This window comes from Natator depressus, chromosome 10 (assembly GCF_965152275.1).
Source record: "Natator depressus isolate rNatDep1 chromosome 10, rNatDep2.hap1, whole genome shotgun sequence".
NCBI lineage: Eukaryota > Metazoa > Chordata > Testudines > Cheloniidae > Natator > Natator depressus.
The window spans coordinates 61,214,637-61,234,986 of record NC_134243.1 but is presented as its reverse complement, the minus strand read 5'-3'; the positions used below and the strand labels follow the sequence as shown (position 1 = coordinate 61,234,986).

The 20,350-nt window shown below is 40.9% G+C and overlaps 1 protein-coding gene and 1 long non-coding RNA gene across 4 annotated transcripts in view; one reads left to right on the top strand and one right to left on the bottom strand.

The window, feature by feature from the left end:
- The window catches only part of MYO5A (myosin VA), a 124,671-nt gene that overhangs the window by 40,628 nt on the left and 63,693 nt on the right, over positions 1-20,350 (bottom strand). For all 3 annotated transcript variants that reach the window (XM_074966325.1, XM_074966323.1, XM_074966324.1), the window contains exons 14-23: positions 15,686-15,847; positions 13,435-13,532; positions 12,963-13,049; positions 12,757-12,865; positions 7,915-8,126; positions 6,818-6,974; positions 3,896-4,135; positions 3,056-3,304; positions 1,934-2,027; positions 621-769 (exon numbers count right to left, since the gene is read on the bottom strand). In XM_074966325.1, coding sequence (XP_074822426.1) covers positions 621-769; positions 1,934-2,027; positions 3,056-3,304; positions 3,896-4,135; positions 6,818-6,974; positions 7,915-8,126; positions 12,757-12,865; positions 12,963-13,049; positions 13,435-13,532; positions 15,686-15,847 — 1,557 coding nt within the window. The remainder of the gene's footprint in view (positions 1-620; positions 770-1,933; positions 2,028-3,055; positions 3,305-3,895; positions 4,136-6,817; positions 6,975-7,914; positions 8,127-12,756; positions 12,866-12,962; positions 13,050-13,434; positions 13,533-15,685; positions 15,848-20,350) is intronic.
- Positions 722-19,559, top strand: LOC141995260 (uncharacterized). The gene is made up of 3 exons (XR_012641285.1): positions 722-851; positions 8,137-8,224; positions 12,829-19,559. It is a non-coding gene; the product is annotated as an uncharacterized LOC141995260 (long non-coding RNA).

Below are 20,350 nucleotides of genomic sequence, written 5' to 3'. Positions count from 1 at the left end.
AGGGCTTCAGCTGCAGGGGGGGCTTGGGGCTGTGGACTTCAGCCACTGGGCAGGTGTGGGGGTGCATGCTGGGCTCCAGGTGGGAGTACTCCGGGCTTTTGCCCCGCGGGGCACCAGGGCTCTGGGTGGGAGAAGGAGGGGGCTGAGGGCTTCAGCCTTGTGCGAGAGAACCGCAGTTCAGGGCTTTCGATCCAGGGGGAGCGCCAGGGCTTGGGGCTCCCCACAGCTCCATTCCCAGCTTCAGCCCACGGGGGTCGCCGAGGCTCTAGCTCTCGGGGAAGCACTGGGGCTCAGGGCTTCTTGTGGCTTAGTTCCCGGTTCCAGCCCCACGCTTCAGCCTCGGGGCCCTGAAGCCCCTTGAAACCAAGTCACAGCCTCTCAGGGGCCATGGATCCCTACTTCAGAACTGCTGGGTTAGACAACATGAAGTGTTTTGGTGGAGCAAAAGCCATCAGATTTAAGAGCTAATGTTTAAGGGGCAAATTCTGCTCTGGCATACAGGCAAACAATTCCCATGCACAGATCTGTGAACAAAATCTGACCCTACATTATTTCACCAAGTTTTGCTAAAATACTGTCCGCAAACATGACACAGTTTTGCTATATTTGAAATCACTTACCACCATCAGATTCACCTCATCCCTCAGATCGTCATAGCGCTCCTCTAAGCGGCTGAACTCATTCAGAAGATTCTGATATCTTAACCTTTCATCATTCAGATCTAGCTCCAGCTGTTTCGTTTCCTCAACAAGCTTCTTCTCCATGGTCTCTGTCACCAAACAGATGATACCAAGGTGTGAACAAGATGGATCTTGGGAACCTATTTAATCTGTGATGTCCATATTCCACAGGTACAGTATAAAACAAGACACTATGCACATGTATGCAAAGAACACAGATACTGTACAAACTGTGCTGTTTAAAAACAAAACAAGCCTGTAATATTTATGCCATTGCAGGAAAGTGCTGCATCAAAGACAAAAAGGACTAGGGTTCACTTCCGTAAAGTCTTCTCCATTGTCTGTCACCTAATAATTTGGGGTGGCAGCACTAAAACTGTTTATCCTAGTCTGCTTTTGTACTGTATTAGTCTAGTATCTGAAGATGGCATCTCCATTTGTATATATCTTCACTGTAAAACAAGGATAGTCTTGGCTCTTCCGCATCTTTCTCCAGTTACGATTAGGTGCTCACCACAAAGTCACTTACTAAGATGCAACAATACATCTGTTATTTGTTTGAGTGCTATTAGAAAAATAGGCGTTGGTCTGTGTGTGGTTTTCTCTGATGCTCTGGATAATGCAGGGACCAAAGTGAACTGTGCAATCTTGTGCTGGACAAGAGTTTAGAAAGCAACAGACAACCCAACAAAGATGATGATGATGTGTGTGTCTTGTGTGATTGCAATAAAGAGGATTAGTTTTCTCCAAATAGAAATGATTTTTTTTTTCAGAGACAAGGTTCAGAAGCAATCATCAAAAATCATAAGCCCTGTGCCAGCTCTGTACAGACACAGAGCCCAGTTTACAGAGCCCAGCTGCCTCAACTTGAGTGTGCAAATACCACATTTGTGCATTTAAAAAGAATTTAAGTGTGTAATTACTCACTTTGCACGTCAAATATCAAGCTGCACATCCAAGTATGGAATTTGCATTCACAATTTAGTAGACCACTTTTGATCATTTGACCCCAATGGGTTAATTATATTTAACAACAGTCAGAACTAGTTTACTTTTTTTAAAAAATATATCTTTGGGCATTCTTAACACTCAAACTATCAACAGTTGTATAGCACATGTGGTCCTATATTACAGTTGTAAATTACATTCTAAAGGGAAACGTAGTTAATAAACCACAGCAGATTAACCAGCTCTGAGTCGCTTTACAAAGGAAGAAACAAACCAAAAAAGAAAGTGAAGTGAACAGAACTGACCTGTCATCTCCTTGGCCTGATCCTGGATGCGACAATTCAGCTCCTCCTTTTCCTTTTTCAGTAATGTGTTTTGCTCTTTTAGTTCTGATAACAACTGTAAAAACAACAGAATGTTTGGCTCAGGATAAGGATTGCAGTCACAGGAATGTGTTTAATCTGTGCACCTAAAGCTCTGAAGGATCTGACTCCACTGCATTCTTGTAGTAAGAGATCAAAAATTCGATGTTTTTAACTGTCCTTCAGAAAATAAGATCAGTGAGCTAAAGTGCCACCTTCACTTCTTTATTCACATCCCAATCGCACCCTCTCCTGCATGCATCACACACTGAATTTCTGATCAGATGAGGCCAATGAATACAAGAGCCTGGAGTGTTTAACCCGGGAATGCCATTTAAATTGTATTGCATCGAAAGACACATGGATTAGAAACAAATTCAATGATTCTGCCCTATGCCTCTTAAGATTTGATGGTGGTGTGATCCAAGAGCTTGTCTACAAACAAAAGTTGTACTGCTTTAACCATACTGATATAGCCAATGTGGTACATACCCTTTACCAGCATAAGGCACCTTTATACCAGCATACCTGTAGTCACATTAGGAGTTGTGTTAGTAATTGTATTGCTAGTAAATGCTTCCCCTAACATACATATTAATACCAGTACAAAAACTGTGTTTGCAGACCACACCTATAGACAGTTACAAGACTGCTCTATGGAAACTCTTTCTTTAGCAAAGGACCCAAAAATCTGAACAAATTTAAATGAAAAATTGTTTGTTTTATTTTATTGTTTTGAAGTAACATGTTTTCAGTTTGATAGAGGCTGAGTGCCACACAGATTTCCAAAAACGTATGGGTGGGGAAGTAACAGAATCATTGTTCTTGGGGGACACATTCAGCTTGAGGTCAGATCAATTCACTATGTTTCTAGTTTTGAAAAATGCTCCAATCAGCAAGCTTCCTGTACTACTCCATATGCTGTACTCAATCCAAGAACAACAAAAGGAAAAGGATAATTTTAGTAACTGTGAATTTCTAAGATCTCAGGAACAGCAAACCAATGGGGCTTTTAGAGACAGGCTGTTTCTAAAACTTTGGTATTTTGGGGTAGGGAGTTCCCACCTGCTCTGTTTCCTGTTTGTATTTGTCTGCCCATTCCTCAATTGTCTTCTTTTCAGATTGTGTTTGGTGCAGCTCCTTTCGAAGCTTGGTGATCTCCTCTTGGAGCACATGCACACGATTGGTGGCATTCTTAGCCTCCTCCTCACTCATACGAAACCTTTCCACGTCACTCCGCAGCTTCTCAGTCTCTGTGTTGTACGTGGTTTCCAGGCTAGTTAGTTTCTCCAGCAGGGATTTGTAGTCTTTATGCTTTACAAAACACAATGAAGACATATGTGCATTTAGAATAGCTTTGTTTTAATCAGAATGTTAGTGCAGGTGAAAGGTGCTATATTGACAGAGTGAATCACTCTATTTATCCACAGAACACTTGATGCTTGGCCAGGAAGACAGCAGCATCCAAACCTTCATGTCCCAGGTTAAAATCAGACAAAGCCCATGCATGCCCAGCAACTTGTTTTCCATTCAACACCCTGAAAAAAGTGTATCGTGACAGGGGATGGATCACCAGATAATTACCTGTTATGTTCATTCCCTCTGGGGCACCTGGCATTGGCCACTGTCAGATACTGGGCAAGATGGACCTTTGGTCTGACCCAGTTTGGCCATTCTTACGTATGGAAATGGTATGGAAAGGTACATTATCTACTGATTCACATCTAAACGGATCCACTCTCCCCTCTATGGAAAGGGATATTTCTCCTGACTAAAGAAGAAAACTGATTCCTTTTAAAGAAAAATTCTGCTCTCAATAATTACTGTATTTTTCCAACAATTGCCCATACTTCAATTGAGGCAGATGATGAGAGACTTCTGATCATTCACTCTTTGGGCATTTACCTGCTCATCAACTTTACGCTGCAGCTGCATGATCTTGTTCTCCATCCCAATATTGAGCTTCTTGTACCGTTCCACAGAGCGTGCCTCTATCTTCAGCTTCTTCAGCTCCCTCTTGGCCATCATACGCCTGTAGCAGCATTGCAGGTAGACAATTGCCTTCAAGCTCCTACGGTAGTGCACACGAGCCAGCCAGCCCCGCATGTGTTTCTGAATAATAATGGCCTTGTGCTCTCGAAGCATCTGCGTTTAAAAACAAAACCATTAGATGAAAAAGCCACACACTGTATTTATACAAAATTAACAACATTCTGCAAGGAGACATATATCGGTAACAACTAGAGACACATCCATTTGAAAAGAGAAAATACAAGTGAAAGGCAGCAGGAGAGGACCAGGGAATCAGTATAAATAAATAAAATAAATTAACCTAAGGAGCAAGAGAAGAAGATGGGGAAAGAAATGAGAGAAAGCTAAAATGAAGGGAAAGAGATGGAAGGAAGGAACTGGGGACATTTGTATTGATGTGAGATCCCTGTTAATTACAAGAATATAGAACACCTATAGACAAAACAACAAATCCATCCCTAGAGTTCTAGGGATGACTAGATCTTGCTCTTACTATACCCTTTCATTATGAAGCCACTTGAAGTCAGTGGTACATGGACAGATAGGTAAATTCAGCAACTTATTGTTTAGTCTCACTACATATCTTCCAAATATATACACATATACATGAACCTCCTCTGCATTTCAATAGTTGGTAGTAGCTTATGAAGTTGAATTCCAATTTCCATTCTTTCCCCCCTGCCTTTTTTTTCTTTAGTTATTCCTAACTTGTAGGAACTTTTTTTTAATGCTTTCTCATGCTTACTGTTTGGCTAAAGATCAAACAAAATTGATGCAGCTTTTTTGAAGTTCTGCAAACATTAAAGGAATGCTTTCCTCCCCATTTATTCCAATCAGAAATTTTGCACCCTCCTAATTCCAGAACAGCTGACAGTAGAAATTTCAAAACATGGCTTGACATTCTTTATTAAAATATAAAAACAATTCAGGTTTGATGAAAAAATGGGTTAGAATTGAAGTTATCAGTGTTTTAGCTACCAATCTTTCATATTCAAACAAATTTTCTATTTACTTTTTGGATAGCTGAATTAAGGATGCTTTAGTGATTTCCAAGGTCTGGAGGTCCTAAATTCCATAGGATGAGAGAGTTTCGCTCTAAAGAGTTAGAACTAAAGGGTTTAGCTTCTAAAGGGTAATGTGTGCGTCACATATTATGGACCAAAGTGATCTGTAAGGAGAGCTTGTCAATTAGTCACAGGAAGACAACTACACAATCTAGAATCCCAGGATTGCAAACAAAGCCTCTGTTTCTTCCTGCAGTCATCCCAGGATCATAGGCCTTAATAAAATTCCTCCTTCACATCAATGCATCTGTCTTACATTTATCATTTGTTCCATCTGTGATGGGAGGATTTTATAATAGGTAATTTCTAATTGCGATTACTAAGGAGAATAATTAACTATAATTGCAGAACCATCATTAGGTAAGTTTGACTGGCCCTTATGTTGACTTCAGAAGTAATTTGCCATATTTACTACAAGGGAATGTGACAGGTTTATAAAATGTTGTTGTACAATAGAAAAGGAAGTGTGTATAAGAGTCATTCAGGAATCTAGAATGGTTGACTCATCTGTTCTGCATGTCCTGGGGATGGCTTTTAGCCTATATGTTGATGCGATGTACCTGTCAGTTTTATGAGGAAGCTCATTACTTTCTGAAGTTAATGTATATTTGAAAACATCTGTCAGGCTATTAAGAGACTCAATGTTTTAATATTGTTATGTGCATTGGTAATATAAAACCTGGATTACAGTGCTCAGAATGCTAGCAGAAATAAAACAAATAATAATAATGTACACCATAAAACACATAGGATGTGTAACATGGCTGAGTTCAGGGGGAGAAATCTTACTTTTCTGGCATTTCTGGCTGTTGATCGTTCGTTGGCACAACCTTCACATCGATGTTATGTTAGATTGATATACTGTATACGCATGGGTGTATGTATGTGTGCACCTACACACAAGCATGTATGCATACTTGTACATTTTTTCTTTAGTACAAATCTAAAAATGTCCAGAAATTCATTCAGTCCAATTTTTTTGATCAACAGAAGACAAGCATTTCAAACACAAGCATTGGCAGGCTTTTATGTTTACATCTACTAACTTGAGAAGAAGTACAACTATGTAGGACAATTTCTCAGTGAATGATGAGTTGACCTTTGAAAAACTCAATGCAAAACAATCCTTACCGGTAGAATTGCTGTGCAAAATGTTGTCTAACTCACAAAATCCCAATGTATCAGTAATTCTGCTTCTAGCCCTATAACATTTAAAAGCAAAGCCTAATTTCTAAAATGAGGGCAGTTAATTTGTCTTTAAACATAGTCACTTAATGTCATATCATCATAATTAGGACAGAACTCTATCAACCTCCCCCAAACTGAGATCAGCACAGGTAAATGAAAAAAGTGAAAAACAAAAAGAGAGCCAAGGCTTTAATCTTTTATTCTATCAGACAACAGCTCACTAATATCAAAATTAGCATCCTCAATCATCTTTTAGAGTTTGTCAGAATCACAGAAATTAGGGGTTAAGAAGAGCTACTAAATCATCTGGTCCATGTGTGTATGCAATATTAATTCGGACTCATAATGAGTAGATGTCTGATCACTGTATCGTATTATTCATATTTTCAAGTACTTTATTTCAGGCCGTGCAGTGGCACTGAGTGTGTGCATTAAGGTCTGACAATTTGTACACAAACATTTTAGAGCGCCATGGAAACACTACAGTTTGGGCTAACCCGGAGGTGCTTGGAAACAGCAATAATGAAACACTGGGTCTTCTTACCCTCTGGTATTTGTTCCTGGCTATGTAACCTCGTAAAAGTGACTGAAGAACAATAGTGGTAGCTCGCATGAGACGGTATCTTTGGCGAACCACATACATGCGCTGGAACTTCTGAAGTATGATGGCAGCCCTGGTTCTTCGCAAGAACTTGGCATAGCTGGCAAAGAAAAATGGTGGGAATGGAATTTACATCTATTATTTATAAGCCCTGAATAACATTTTCCCAGTCCTATAACTTTACCCTCTTTCTTAAGAGCTACGTTTTCTACATATTCTACTCTAGATTATTTGCAGTACTGTCAATGGTACAATGTTTGCTTACTACTATACTGCAGCAGCATGGGAAAATTAAAAAATTAACCCTTAAAAGCCCCAGATAGAGTTTACTCATCCTCAGAAAATTGCACTGGGTAACTGACACACTCTTCTCAGTTTCTCATCACCTTCCCTCATTCTTTAAAGCAGCTTCCATTAATCAACTTTCCCTAACTCATTCCCCAACAGAAACAGATCCACCCTTAATTCCTATTCCTCCAGCAAGACCACTGAAAAGCATCCCGACTCAATTCCTTTCCTTTTCCCTCCCACCTCACCTCTGTATCTGCCTGCTTCCCTGCTCCAGCTAGTTCCCTCATCACCCACATCTACTCCTAGCTGGCCTGTCTCCCCTTTGTTGCATCCTGGCCTGTGGGATAGGTTCTCCACCACTGGAAAGAGAGGCCACATTAGAAGGGCAGTGGAAAGTTAACAAGGTTTTGTGGCAGGAAAAGGGCAGGGCAGGATTCAGTCTAAGCAAGGGTCCTGCCTCACCCCACCTGCAGACTGATTTCCTCACTCTACTTTTCCTCTACTTTAACAAATAGAGAACATGGACTGCTCTTAGGTGTTAGCCAGCTGGGAAATAGCTACTTCTTTCTGAAGGTCAAAACAAGCAGGTACTGCTCTTAGAGGAATGCATAGTCTAGTCTATTTCCTTCATTACACTGAAAAATTGATTCCTAATGATCAGCACAAGGAGACAGGTCTCACAGTTAAATGACCTAGTTAGAGGAATGTGAACTGATATAAGAGCAAGTGTCCCCAAGTGTGCTACTTACCATCGTGCTTGGTACCCTCTAACATATCTCTGAATGGTGATGGCTGCTTTCCTCATGCGCAGGTACTTCTTTCGCATCAGCCACCCTCGGATTGTCTTCTGGATGCGGATGCAGGCAACCCTCAGCTTATCTGCTCTTATTTTTTCCAGATAGGCTACTTGACCAGCCCGAAAAAATATTTTTGTCTTACCAAACTGGTACTTATCCTTGTCCTATTTTCAGATGAAATATATGATCAGCAACAGAATTAAACAATAGTGGATAAAAAAGAAGACTTAAAGGCTGAATTGAAAGCAGAGTCAGTAAAGAGGTAAAACTACCCATTTAGTATTTCAGTGAAATCTGTACTTACAATAGGTAAGGAAGCAGGATATTTTTTTTACCCTATTATGTTCTGTGCGTAAATTTTTAGAATTAGCAGGGTTAGGGAATTGGAAACTTAAGGAATATATATGTGAGGATTGGTTACAACTTTATTCTAACAGGAAATGTTTTCTGAATCAGAAAAAAAGTTTTCATTTTTTTTAAAAATGTGTCTAAAAACTGAAGACTGATATTTCCTCTGCCAAATATGGCTTATATTTAAGGCACTTTGTTGTCAGTTTTTACTGAAAAATCCCTGGGTTTAACAAAAGCTATTCTTTTTTTTTTTAAACTGATTTTTACCCAAACTTTGGACCACTCAGGCACATGAAAATATCGATTGTTAAGAAAATCAATACATTATATTAGTGAGATATGTATGTTAGTAATAAATTTGTCTAAGTGTAAATGTAAGACTGTCTGTTAAATAAGATAACATAGAAGAAGAAACACACTAATATACAGTTCATGAAATAAACCATAGCTTTAAAAAAACCACTGCTTTTAATTTTTAATACTCTTACTTTTTTCTGTCCTCCCATCCCCCAATATTAAACCCAATATTTACCCAAAAAACTGGAAAGTGAAGTTTTGCAACAATTTTCACCCACTTTGTAATAAACACCAGTACACATCTAGGAAATTTTAAACAAAATATAAACCAAACATGAAGGACATTGTTAATATTCAGGCTATAAGGATCAGGACGGTTGGTATTTCTCATGAAACTGAGGAGAAACACTAGTGAAACTGATGAGACGAGGAAAAAAAATCAGTAATTGAAAGGAAAATTAAAGTAACTATTTTTAAATTGATATCTGACCTTCCTCAACAGTCAGTCTTAAGCTATATTACAGAGTACAAATGTTTTAGAAAGGATTTGAAAAAATGACTTGATATCTATTAACCTGAGAACCAACCCTACTAGCCCAGGGGAAATATCTGTGCCCCCACACTCATGTACAATTGTATGGAATAAAACCAATGAGGCATAATGGACAGAGCAAGTCGAGATGATTGCAGCACACTTGGGGGGCGAGGAAGCAAGGTTTGGGAGGGGCTATGGGTAGTGGTGGAAAAACAGGATGAAATCATTTGTGTGTACTTTGACTTGAAATTTACACACAAACACACAGGTAAAGCAATAACCTCCACTATTTAATAGGTACTATTGATTTTATTTGATGTCAGTATGCAAGCACTGGCAATCAGCTGAAAGCTCCTGCTGCTCCTATTGCTTTGAATGCTTTTAGTAACACACGAGAAAAGGAATCTACTCACATGACAGGGAGAGCATATGCACACAAGTGCATTTAAATGGAATCTTGAAAAAATAAACTGCATTCTATGCTTGTTTGTATAATACAATTGACTGATACTTACGCTGCCCCTCAGCAAGCTAGGTGGCTTTCTGATTTTAATTTCCATCTGTGTGCTTTTACTTTTCCTCACCTATACCTTGCATTGAGTCATGATTAATCACCTTCTGGTTGAGAAATAAATGGGAACCTGTTTTGGAGCCTGTCTGTGCTATGCATTAACCCTTTGTATACTGGCTAATCCCCAGGAACCCCAGTAATTTCTTGTGTAACTCTAATGATTTTGTTTTATACCCAGATGATTTAAGTAATAGCTAATTCTTAAATGTTAAGGGGAGCCAGCAGCTGGTGCTGTACTGGAAGATGGGGAGCTGTTCACTCTTGGAAGCAGGGCTGGGTCAATACTCTTAGTCCTGCCTTTCCTGTGCTGGAAAGTCTCCTTCTCCTGCTGTTTATTTTCACCACTACTCCCCTAGGCTGGAAACTGGCTACATGCATGATAGCTGTTAGGGAGCTTACACAGAACATCTCTGTGTAGGAGGGCAAGGGCAGGGAGACAGCTAAGAGGTGGTAGGGCAGTGGCAGGATCTCACTGTATTAAGTGGAATTAAGGAATCACAGAATCATAGGAGTGGAAGGGAATTTGAGAGGTCATCTAGTCCAGCCCCATGCCCTCAGGGCAGGACTAAGTATTATCTAGACCATCCCTGACAGGTGTCTGTCTAACCTTCTCTTAAAAATCTCCAATTATGGAGATTCCCTAGAAATTTATTCCAGTGCTTAACTAACCTGGCAGTCAGGCAGTTTTTCCTAATGTCCAACCTAAACCGCCCTTGCTGCAATTTAAGCCCATTGCTTCTTGTCCTATCCTCAGAGGTTAACAAGAACAATTTTTCTCTCTCCTCTGTGTACAACATTTTATGTACTTGAAAACTGTTAAGGAGGTGGAAGGGTTTTCATTTGGACCAGGAAAGAGAGACTCCTGCATATTTGAATCCTCAGGATGACTATAACCTCAAGATTAATACAACTTGCTGTTAAATTAAGTGAGGCAGTCCCTCCATCCACCAGGGCTTAAAATTGTTGTCTTCCCAGCCTCTGCTAGACCAGAGAACCAAATCCCCACCACACACACAGCAACACTGAAGTGACTTACACTCACTGAAGCAACATCCCATTTTTGACAATAAAAAGAATGGTTGATCCTTAATAGCAGCCAAGGCCTGATGCTTCCAAAGCTTCAAAAATAAAAGTGAGTGTCACCCAATCCAGCAAACAATATAACACTCAGAGAGACTATGATTTTCTTAAACTAGTGTTGGCTGCTGTTTGAAATCCCTATCAACTAATAATAACTTATGACTAATTTCAAATTTGTAGAGGGGGAGCAACACATTTTCAAAAACTATCTGTATAATTCAGGATTCCGAGCAATATTTATAGTAGGGCTTTCAAACGATTAAAAAAATTAATCACGACTAATCACACTGTTAAACAATAATAGAATACCATTTATTTAAATATTTTTGGATGTTTTCTACATTTTCAAAAATACTGATTTCAAGTATAACACAGAATACAAAGTGTACAATGCTCACTTTATATTTATTTTTGATTACAAGTATTGACACTGTAAAAAAACAGAAGAAATAGTATTTTTCAATTCACCTAATACAAGTACTATAGTGCAATCTCTTTATCATGAAAGTTGAATTTACAAATGTAGAATTCTGTAAAAAAACTGCATTCAAAAATAAAACAATGTAAAATTTTAGAGACTGCAAGTCCACTCAGTCCTACTTCTTGTTCAGCCAATCGCTCAGACAAACAAGTTTGTTTACATTTGCAGGAGATAATGCTGCCCACTTCTTGTTTACAAGGTACCTGAAAGTGAGAACAGGCATTCTCATGGCACTTTTGTAGCTGGCGTCGCAAGATATTTATGTGCCAGATGCGCTAAAGATTCATATGTCCCTTCATGCTTCAACCACCATTCCAGGGGACATGCGTCCATGCTGACGATGGGTTCTGCTTGATAACAGTCCAAAGCAGTGTGTACTGACGCATGTTCATTTTCATTATCTGAATCAGATGCCACCAGCAGAAGGCTGATTTTCTTTTTTGGTGGTTCAGGTTCTGTAGTTTCCGCATCAGAGTATTGCTCTTTTAAGAATTCTGAACGCATGCTCCACACCTTGTCCCTCTCAGATTTTGGAAGGCACTTCAGATTCTTAAACCTTGGGTCAAGTTCTGTAGCTATCTTTAGAAATCTCACATTGGTACCTTCTTTGCATTTTGTGAAATCTGCAGTGAAAATGTTCTTAAAATGAACAAAGTGTGCTGGCTCATCATCCGAGACTGCTGTAACATGAAATATATGGCAGAATACAGGTAAAACAGAGCAGGGGACATACACTTATCCCCCAAGGAGTTCGGTCACAATTTAATTAACAAAACTTTTTTTTAAATGAGCATCATCAGCATGTCTTCTGGAATGCTGGCCAAAGCATGAAGGGGTGTATGAATGTTTACCATATCTGGCATGCAAACACCTTGCAATGCCAGATACAAAAGTGCCATGCAAATGCCTGTTCTCACTTTCCGGTGACATTGCAAATAAGAAGAGGGCAGCATTATCTCCTGTAAATGTAAACAAACTTGTTTGTCTTAGCAATTGGCTGAACAACAAGTAGCACTGAGTGGACTTGTAGGCTCTGAAGTTTTACATTGTTTTGTTTTTGAGTGCAGTTATGTAACTCCCTCCAAAAAAATCTACATTTGTATTGTTTTGTTTATGAGTGCAGTTATGTAACAAACAAACAGAATCTACATTTGTAAGTTGCACTTTCACAGTAAAGAGATTGCACTGCAGTACTTGTATGAGGTGAATTGAAAAATACTATTTCTTTTGTTTCTCATTTTTACAGTGCAAATATTTGTAATCAAAATAATATACATGTTGATTTCAATTACAACACAGAATACAATATATATGAAAATGTAGAAAAACATCCAAAATATATAATAAATTTCAATTGGTATTCTATTGTTTAACAGTGCAATTAAAATCGTGATTAATTTTTTTGAGTTAATCGTGTGCGTTAACTGTGATTAATTGATAGCCCTAATTTATAGGTTTTAAAAGCTACAATTCTACTACCAGAATCAGCTTCTCCAACAAATTTTTGCATGTCTGTTTTCTGTCACTAAGGACATCTTTTTGCTTCATCAGGACACGGTAGCGGCTGAAGAACTCTTGATACGTCCACCTGTACCAAGAAACAGAAAGGGTGTTAGCCATACAACGGAAACCTCTCACAGTGAAAATGCCTCTTCTGAAAACAATCTGAGAAACGGCAAACCTACCTTGAGGGGAAGCCAGCTGCACTGATCCGGATAGTTTCCAGAACACCACAAGCTCTGAGCTGCTGAACTGCCCGCTTTTCATCAAACCTATATAAAAAAACCAAAACATCTGTCAAATGGCAGACTTTCTAAGTGAAGCTCTAGCCAAGTTTTGTATGAGAACCCAAGTTCAGAAATGGTGACAACATTAGAAATGCAAACTAGTAGATTTCAGTCAAAGAAGTTGTCATGAGTACAGATTCTTCAGGAGTGCAAGTTTTGAATCAAATTCCAAATGGAAAATCATGAAATTATGGGTATCCTTCTCAGACAGCATAAAGGAGAAATACAAAGCTGTCAGCTAATAATTTTCTCTCCATTCAGCCCCAAACATCTGCTATTATTATGTGTGTCCCAATGCTTTCAGGATACACTATTCTGCTGCTGAGTGATGTATACTATGTTTTCAGAGACCATTTATGAACCAACGTACGTGAATGGAAACTTGAAGTCATTGGGCTTAATGCAACGCACATAGTGTGGAGTTGTAGCATTAAGGGTTTCCATCAGCAGATGAAGAGAGTTCCGAAACTGTAAAAAAGAAAAAGAAAAAAAAAACAACAAAAAGGAAATCAGAATACGATGAAACTCAGTCTTGTTTGAAATGATCTCAAAGGGGAACTTTTTTTATTAGATAAAAGAGGTTGTCTTGAAAAATCCAGCATAAAGACAAATTTCAATAGAGCAGTTTGGTTATGTGCTGCCCCAGTGTATGCATCCATACTACAAATTCTGGTGGTTCTTCGAAGCAATTCATATACACTGCAACACTCTTGTGGAATCAACGGCAATCATACTGCCATACGATACACAAATGCTTGAGTTGAAGTGTAACCACACAAGCTGCAGGAGCTGGAAGACTGAGCTATTTTGAATTTCTAACTACATTCTATTTTGTGGGCAACAACATATCCAAATGTGAGGTTAAATACTAACAACGGAATACATTCTGTATTGAACCTTTACATGGGCAGATAAATTCTAGCACCCAAATCTGCATGTTGTGTCTGAAATCAGCAACAATCTGAACAGGCATGTTAAAATATCACAAGAGACACTTTTTCCCAGCTGGTTTAAAATCAATCCAGATGAAAGAGATGCAAAACAGATTTCTACCAGAGGAAAGATCTGTAGAAACTGATAGGTGATTGGTGACTGTTCACTTTTTTGGAGGTATGCCTGTTGTTTCAACTTTTTCAGTCTTAGGGTCTTATTGGATCCATCACTAGTCCTCGATTCCCAAGAAACACAGTGGCTTTGAATGCTTTGGATCATCTCTGGCTGGTTCAGGGGCTGCAGCCCTGCCTTTCTAATAAGGACCTTGTCACAGTTCCCCATGCTTATATAGGCACCATACACCAGTATCTAGATTATCACTTGGTGTGGTACACCTGAAAAGCCGGACCTACAGGAATGGGCTTTACCTGGAACTATCCCTGAAAGCCACTCAGATGTTTCAGCCAATGCAGAATGTGGCTATTCACGAATAAAGTGGTGGAGGCTGACAAGCATATAAACCTGGGCTCCAAACGATGAACAGGGCTCCTGTTTGTTCCTGTGCGCAATTCGAGGTGCTGTCAATCATCTATAAAACACTAACTGAGGACTGACAGTGCCAACAAACCACTTTTTGTCCTGTGCTCTACTCCTGGCAGTTATTAGATCCCCAGTAGGTGAGTGGCCGGACTTTCTCAGGGCAGGGTCCCACTCTGAAACAGAGTTTGCCAAAGCCTAAATTTGGCAAGTTTTAAGTCATAGTGCAAGACATCTGTTTAATCCGGCTTTGTAACTGTTGATAAGTGGAAAGTGATGGGGCAGGAGATTTGCTTTATGGTCATGCTGATTGGCATATTTATTTTTAATTTTGACATATACATCTAGGTATTTTAGGGTAAGGACTTTATACTTTCGGGGCAGATTTTCAGAGGTGCTGAACACCCACTGTCTTCAAGTGAAGTTGGTGGGAGCTCAGAACCCTTGGAAAATCAGGGTAACCAGGGATCAGATTTTCACAGGAGCTGAGCATCCAACATGCTAAGCTCTTTTGAAAACATGGACACTTAGTTTGGGCGTTGAGTTCTTTTGAAAATCTCGCCCTAACTGTGTGTTTTATCTGGCCCTAACACTGTACACAGTCCAAATTGTAAGCTATAAGCAATCCTAATGGTTACTATCAGAGTTAGATGAGCAAGTCCTCTTTAAGAGCAGCCATCCTATATTGCTCTGTACAGTAAACTGTTGCTTTCTTATGTGGCCATGCAAGGCTGGGAGAGCAGGTCTTCATGAAAGTATCATACATGAACGTGAAGTACTCCACCCACAAAAAAATTAAAGCAGTATACATGCTCAAACATGGCCTACTTCTCTTAAATGGATTGCATAGTTTTTGCTGAAGATTTCTATCAATATTCTAGCAATCCTGGTGTCCGATCCTTAATCAATGTCCTACTGCCCATTTGTTGGCGATGCCTGATGGAAGCTAAAGATTCCACAACACTTAAAAAGAAAAAGGTAGTGGGATGAGCCGAACCTATTGCTGAGAGCCATGGTGGTGGCCTTTTCGTCTGAACCAACACTCCTGAGCTGTGATCACAAGAAACCGCTGCACAGTATGAGACCAATAAGACACTAGAAGGGGCGGGGAAAAGATTATTCTAATCAAAATAGTCACTGGTTCAACTCACCTGATGTCCCACAGTTTTCTTATGTTCCTTGCTTGCTTGGCCTGGTCTGGCCTTGGCGGGTTTTACAGCAGTGCGAGACAGCAGTGTGCGGCCTGAAGGGGTTGCTGAGGTGGGACTAAGGGCCTTCTCTTCATCCTGAAACAACTCTGACAGCATCTTAAACTGGAGGAGAAGTAGGAAAAACAAGTTACCTCTCAGGATCAGGGGGTGAGTATTCTAGAAGGGAAGAAGTGCTGTCTAAGGGTCATGCAGGGGGTCTGAGAATGAGGATGCCGGGTTCTTTTTCCTAACTCTGAGTGGCTGTGTGACCGTGACACAGAGAACAAACCACTTAATCTAGAAATGGGTATAATTGTACTAGTCTGCTTCAGACAGGTTTTAGACTTAATTGATTATTTATAGTGCTGCTTAAGATCCTCCGATGGAAATAGCAGAGTACTGATGCTGAAGTACAAAGAATGAATGGTATTATCTTCTATAAGTATCTAAGATGGTTAGAATCCTAGCTCATTTTCTGTAAGCAGTTTGCTTTTCTTTTGGTGGGGGGAGATGGGACAGAGTAAGCAAGAGCACACACATGCATGAACAACATGAGGTGTCGAAGCGTGTGCTGATTAAAGGATAAAATTGTTTGTACTTGTGGATGTCTTGGCATCAAATTCTGGCTTGACTTGAGTCTTGTGCATAGAGCCAGCAATAGCTTCACAGCTCAGCCAGTCTGTGACACTGTCACAGGTTACCAATCCCTTTAAGGGTATTTGGGCTCTGGCACATTAGCCATCCCACCCCCCTTGCTTCCCCCAGCTGGTCCTGATTAGCTGGGTGATTTCATTAAAAAGGGCTGAGAACTCAGTTTGAGCGTGGAACCACAGACAGTGGGTAGGCTTCCATGGAAGGCTCTGAGTAATGGCCTGCAGGAGACTGAGGGGACTCCAGGGAAGGAGCCTGGAAGTCAGGGCTCTATCCCAGAGACAGAGACTGAAAAGTAACCCAGAAGGGACTGGGGAATGAGCCCATGACAGACTGAAGAGGAGCCCAAGTGGGGAGAAAGTACTTTTTGTTTGAACTTGTTACCTTGAAGGGGGATTGGACTCAGAGTAACCCAGATGAAGGGGCTGAGCCATGGGAATCTCAGGGACAGACAAAACCTGGGTGAGGGGAAACTGAGGCAGGCAGCACCAGCAGTGCCACACTTGCCCAGCAGGCCTGCCCTGTGACACACTGCTACAAATGCTTTCTCAGTGTAGAACTGCTGCTGTATAGGACAGCTTGGATGCTAGAAGAGAACATCAGGAAAGCCTCCTCTGACATTCCAGTAGTGTGTCAGGCTCCTCTCTAGCTGAGCAAGGAGACGAATGGCCCAAAAGGCTCCACAGAGAACTCCGGTCTAACAGCTTTCAAATACACCCATCAGCTAGAAAGAGGATGGATTTATCCGGCTGAAGATCCACTCTATCTGGCAATCAACAAGAATGGTGAAAGAACCTGCACACTCTTTCCAAGCAACCTCTGGGACCCAGCTCTGGTCCCCTTCCCTCCCTCACAGCAATTGTAAATGACAATGATCACAAAATGTAACTCTGCTATAATAGCAACCTGAAACAATAGTAATTATACAGGTAACTACAGATAACGCTTCCAGGTGGATAACGTGTAGCACCTCAGAAACATTGCCAGAATAAGGAAACCTGAGCCCTTCTATCTATAAATGAATAATCTTTAAACTAGCATGTGTTCTCTTATTCCCAAGAAATAGGAACATTACATTTTCAGTAACATAAAGCAATTAGCTAAGTATGGCTCACAAGGAACGATCACTAGTTGCCTTATCAAATTTGATGAGTGTGCACCATGATCAATGAAACAGTCCGTGCAACTGTTCCAGAGTGAACTGTACCAGAGTGATGCAGTCTGCTAGCCCAACATTCATGCCATTTCTATAGCATCATGTGTTTTAAAAAGGATGCAGCTGCCCAGGGCAATATAAAGTTACAATATGGGGGCCAGAAGAAATCTGAAATTCTTGAACTAATAGAAAAAGATTAATATCAACTACCTAGATATCTAAAAGACATATCCAAGCCATTTCATACAAACTGCATGGGTCTATATCAGTTAAGTAAGGAAGCCAATTGTGATTTGAATCTTAATAAGCTTCATCCAGATGAGTCTGCTACTGGCACTAACACAAAAGAGTGTGTCCTTCCTTGGCTCTGCATTGCTGATGGGCCAGTGTTTCTAAGGAATCAAATATATGAGGCTCACTATCCCCCTCAGGTGAAGGTCTGAGTATAAAAATGTTCAACTTAATTTAAAAGTCACCATTTTCTAAGGCATCATCTGCTATTGTGTGTGGAAACGGGGGCAACACATGGCAATTCTTTACCATTGGAACTGAAGGATCAAACTAAAGATTGTACATATGAATAGGGCACTACTGAGGGAGTCTTCGTTGTTTTTTCCTGGCTCAGTACCTCTCTCGGTTTCACAGGGCACTGGCAGTGCTCAAAGAGAAAAAAAAAACACGGCTCAAAGGGCAGACAAGTCATGTGGTAGGAAACAAGCAAGCATTTTTCATTTCCACATGAATTTTTCAGATGATCTCACAGACATGCTGCTAACACATGCCAGCAGCAAGCATGAAAACTGAGAACTCTCATATAGTACATGCACTGGAATAAAACATGCTCGAATAAGTGCCATGGACTAATTTCTAGAGCAGGCTAACATTTCAAGTTGTGCATTACATAGCCCTTCTAGGGAAGCATGCTTGCCGTGCACTTTGAATAGACCAAACTTTCTCCACAACATCATAAATCTCTAGAAGCTGTAATGATGCAGAGGTAAGCAATTATTAGAATTGTAAGTGATGCACTAGATTTTAGGTTTACCTTCTGTTGAATATGTATGGCGAACCCAGAAAACAACAGCAACAACAACAACAACAAAAAAAGTAGATTAAAATCAGGAATTAAACCAGAAAATCCAAAGCTACTGTGAAGAGTTACTAATAATTAAGGCTGCCTGAAAAACTTCCAAAGAAACATTTTTCCACTGGATAATGGGGTTTCCACCAAAATCTAAAGTTTCTGAAGGAAAAAATTGATTTTGGTGGAATTTCCATTGGGAAAATCAAAACATTTCATTTCAGGTGGGACTGGATCAAGCTGACATTAATCTCTGCATCTGCCTGAGCTGGCACCATGCTTTATGGGAGTTATAGGTCCAGATCCCTCATGCCCCCATTCTTCTCTGTGGACCATGCTCGCGAGCCAGACTAGATCCCCATGATGCCTGACAGTCTCTTCCTGTGGCTGATGCACTGTGGCTGGGCAGCAGTGCCAAGAGGGGAGAATAGGGGCATGACAGATCCACAACCACAACTCCCAGGAGGCACCACAGCAGCTCACATGACCAGAGGTTAACATCGACCTGAAATGAAACATTGCTGAGTAGAAAATGTTTGTAACTTCTCATTCCATAAAAAGTTTAGATATTTCAACTTGGTATGCCAATTCAGGATGTAAACAAATGACACAATATTGGAATTTCCCATGGGATGGCTATCAGCTGCATTAATGATTGTATGGGTACTATTCCAACCTGTCTGGAGCTCTACAGCTAGCAAATTCCCAATAGCTGCCATCAGGAAGTACATTTTGTACTTGCATTTTCATTTCAGAAGAGAAATAGCTAGCATTCCTACCATTAAGAGAAAGTAGCTCTTCTCCAACAGTGAGCATGTCACACATTATCCCTTGGTGTAATATTTTAAAGTTTTTAAATGGGATAGTCCCATGGAGTTTAAAAATAAAAAACACCTTCAAGGATCAGCCAGTGTAGATTTTCCTGCTTTACTGGGTTCTCATTTTGATTTGGCTTTTGGAAGAGGTACATAGGGGCAACCTGGCTTTCTTGTATACACCTCTACCCCGATATAATGCGGTCCGATATAACGTGAATCCGGATATAACGCGGTAAAGCAGCGCTCTGGGGCGTGGGGCTGTGCGCTCCGGTGGATCGGCGCATCAGCGTGTCTGGCTCCCACATGCTGCTCTGAGCGGCGTGTTAAGGGTGCCAGGCCGGGGCCGAGAGGTTGGATAATGGGGCCATGGGGGGAAGGGGAACGGGGTCGATTCAGACGTGCAGGGGCAGCGTGGCGGGGCTCGGCCAGGCTGCGGTGTCCCGGGGGGCAGCTCATGGCTGGAAGTTCATGCCCCAGCCCGGGTGCCTGCTGCCAGAGGGGGCGGGTCTGTGCTCCGGCCCTGGCTCCGCGCCTCCCGTGCCCCAGCCAGGGGGTGCTGCTGGGCAGTTTTGCCGCTACTGCCGCTTCACTCAGCTCCTGCCTCCCTCCTGCGCCCCGGCCAGGGGGTGCTGCGCACTCCGCCGGGCTGGGCAGTTTTGCTGCCACCGCCACTTCGCTCGGCTCCTGCCTCCCTCCTGCGCCCCCTCCTGAGACTCTCTACCCCTACTAACAAAAATGATTTAGTTCGCAAGTTTACAAACATTTTTATCCTAAAGGAATAAAAATATCTTTCCTAGTAAAATTTCAAAACACATTATGTCTTTGTACACTCTAATCCCTCTACCCCAATATAACGTGGTTTCACCTATAATGCGGTAAGATTTTTTGGATCCTGAGGACCGCGTTATATCGGGGTAGAG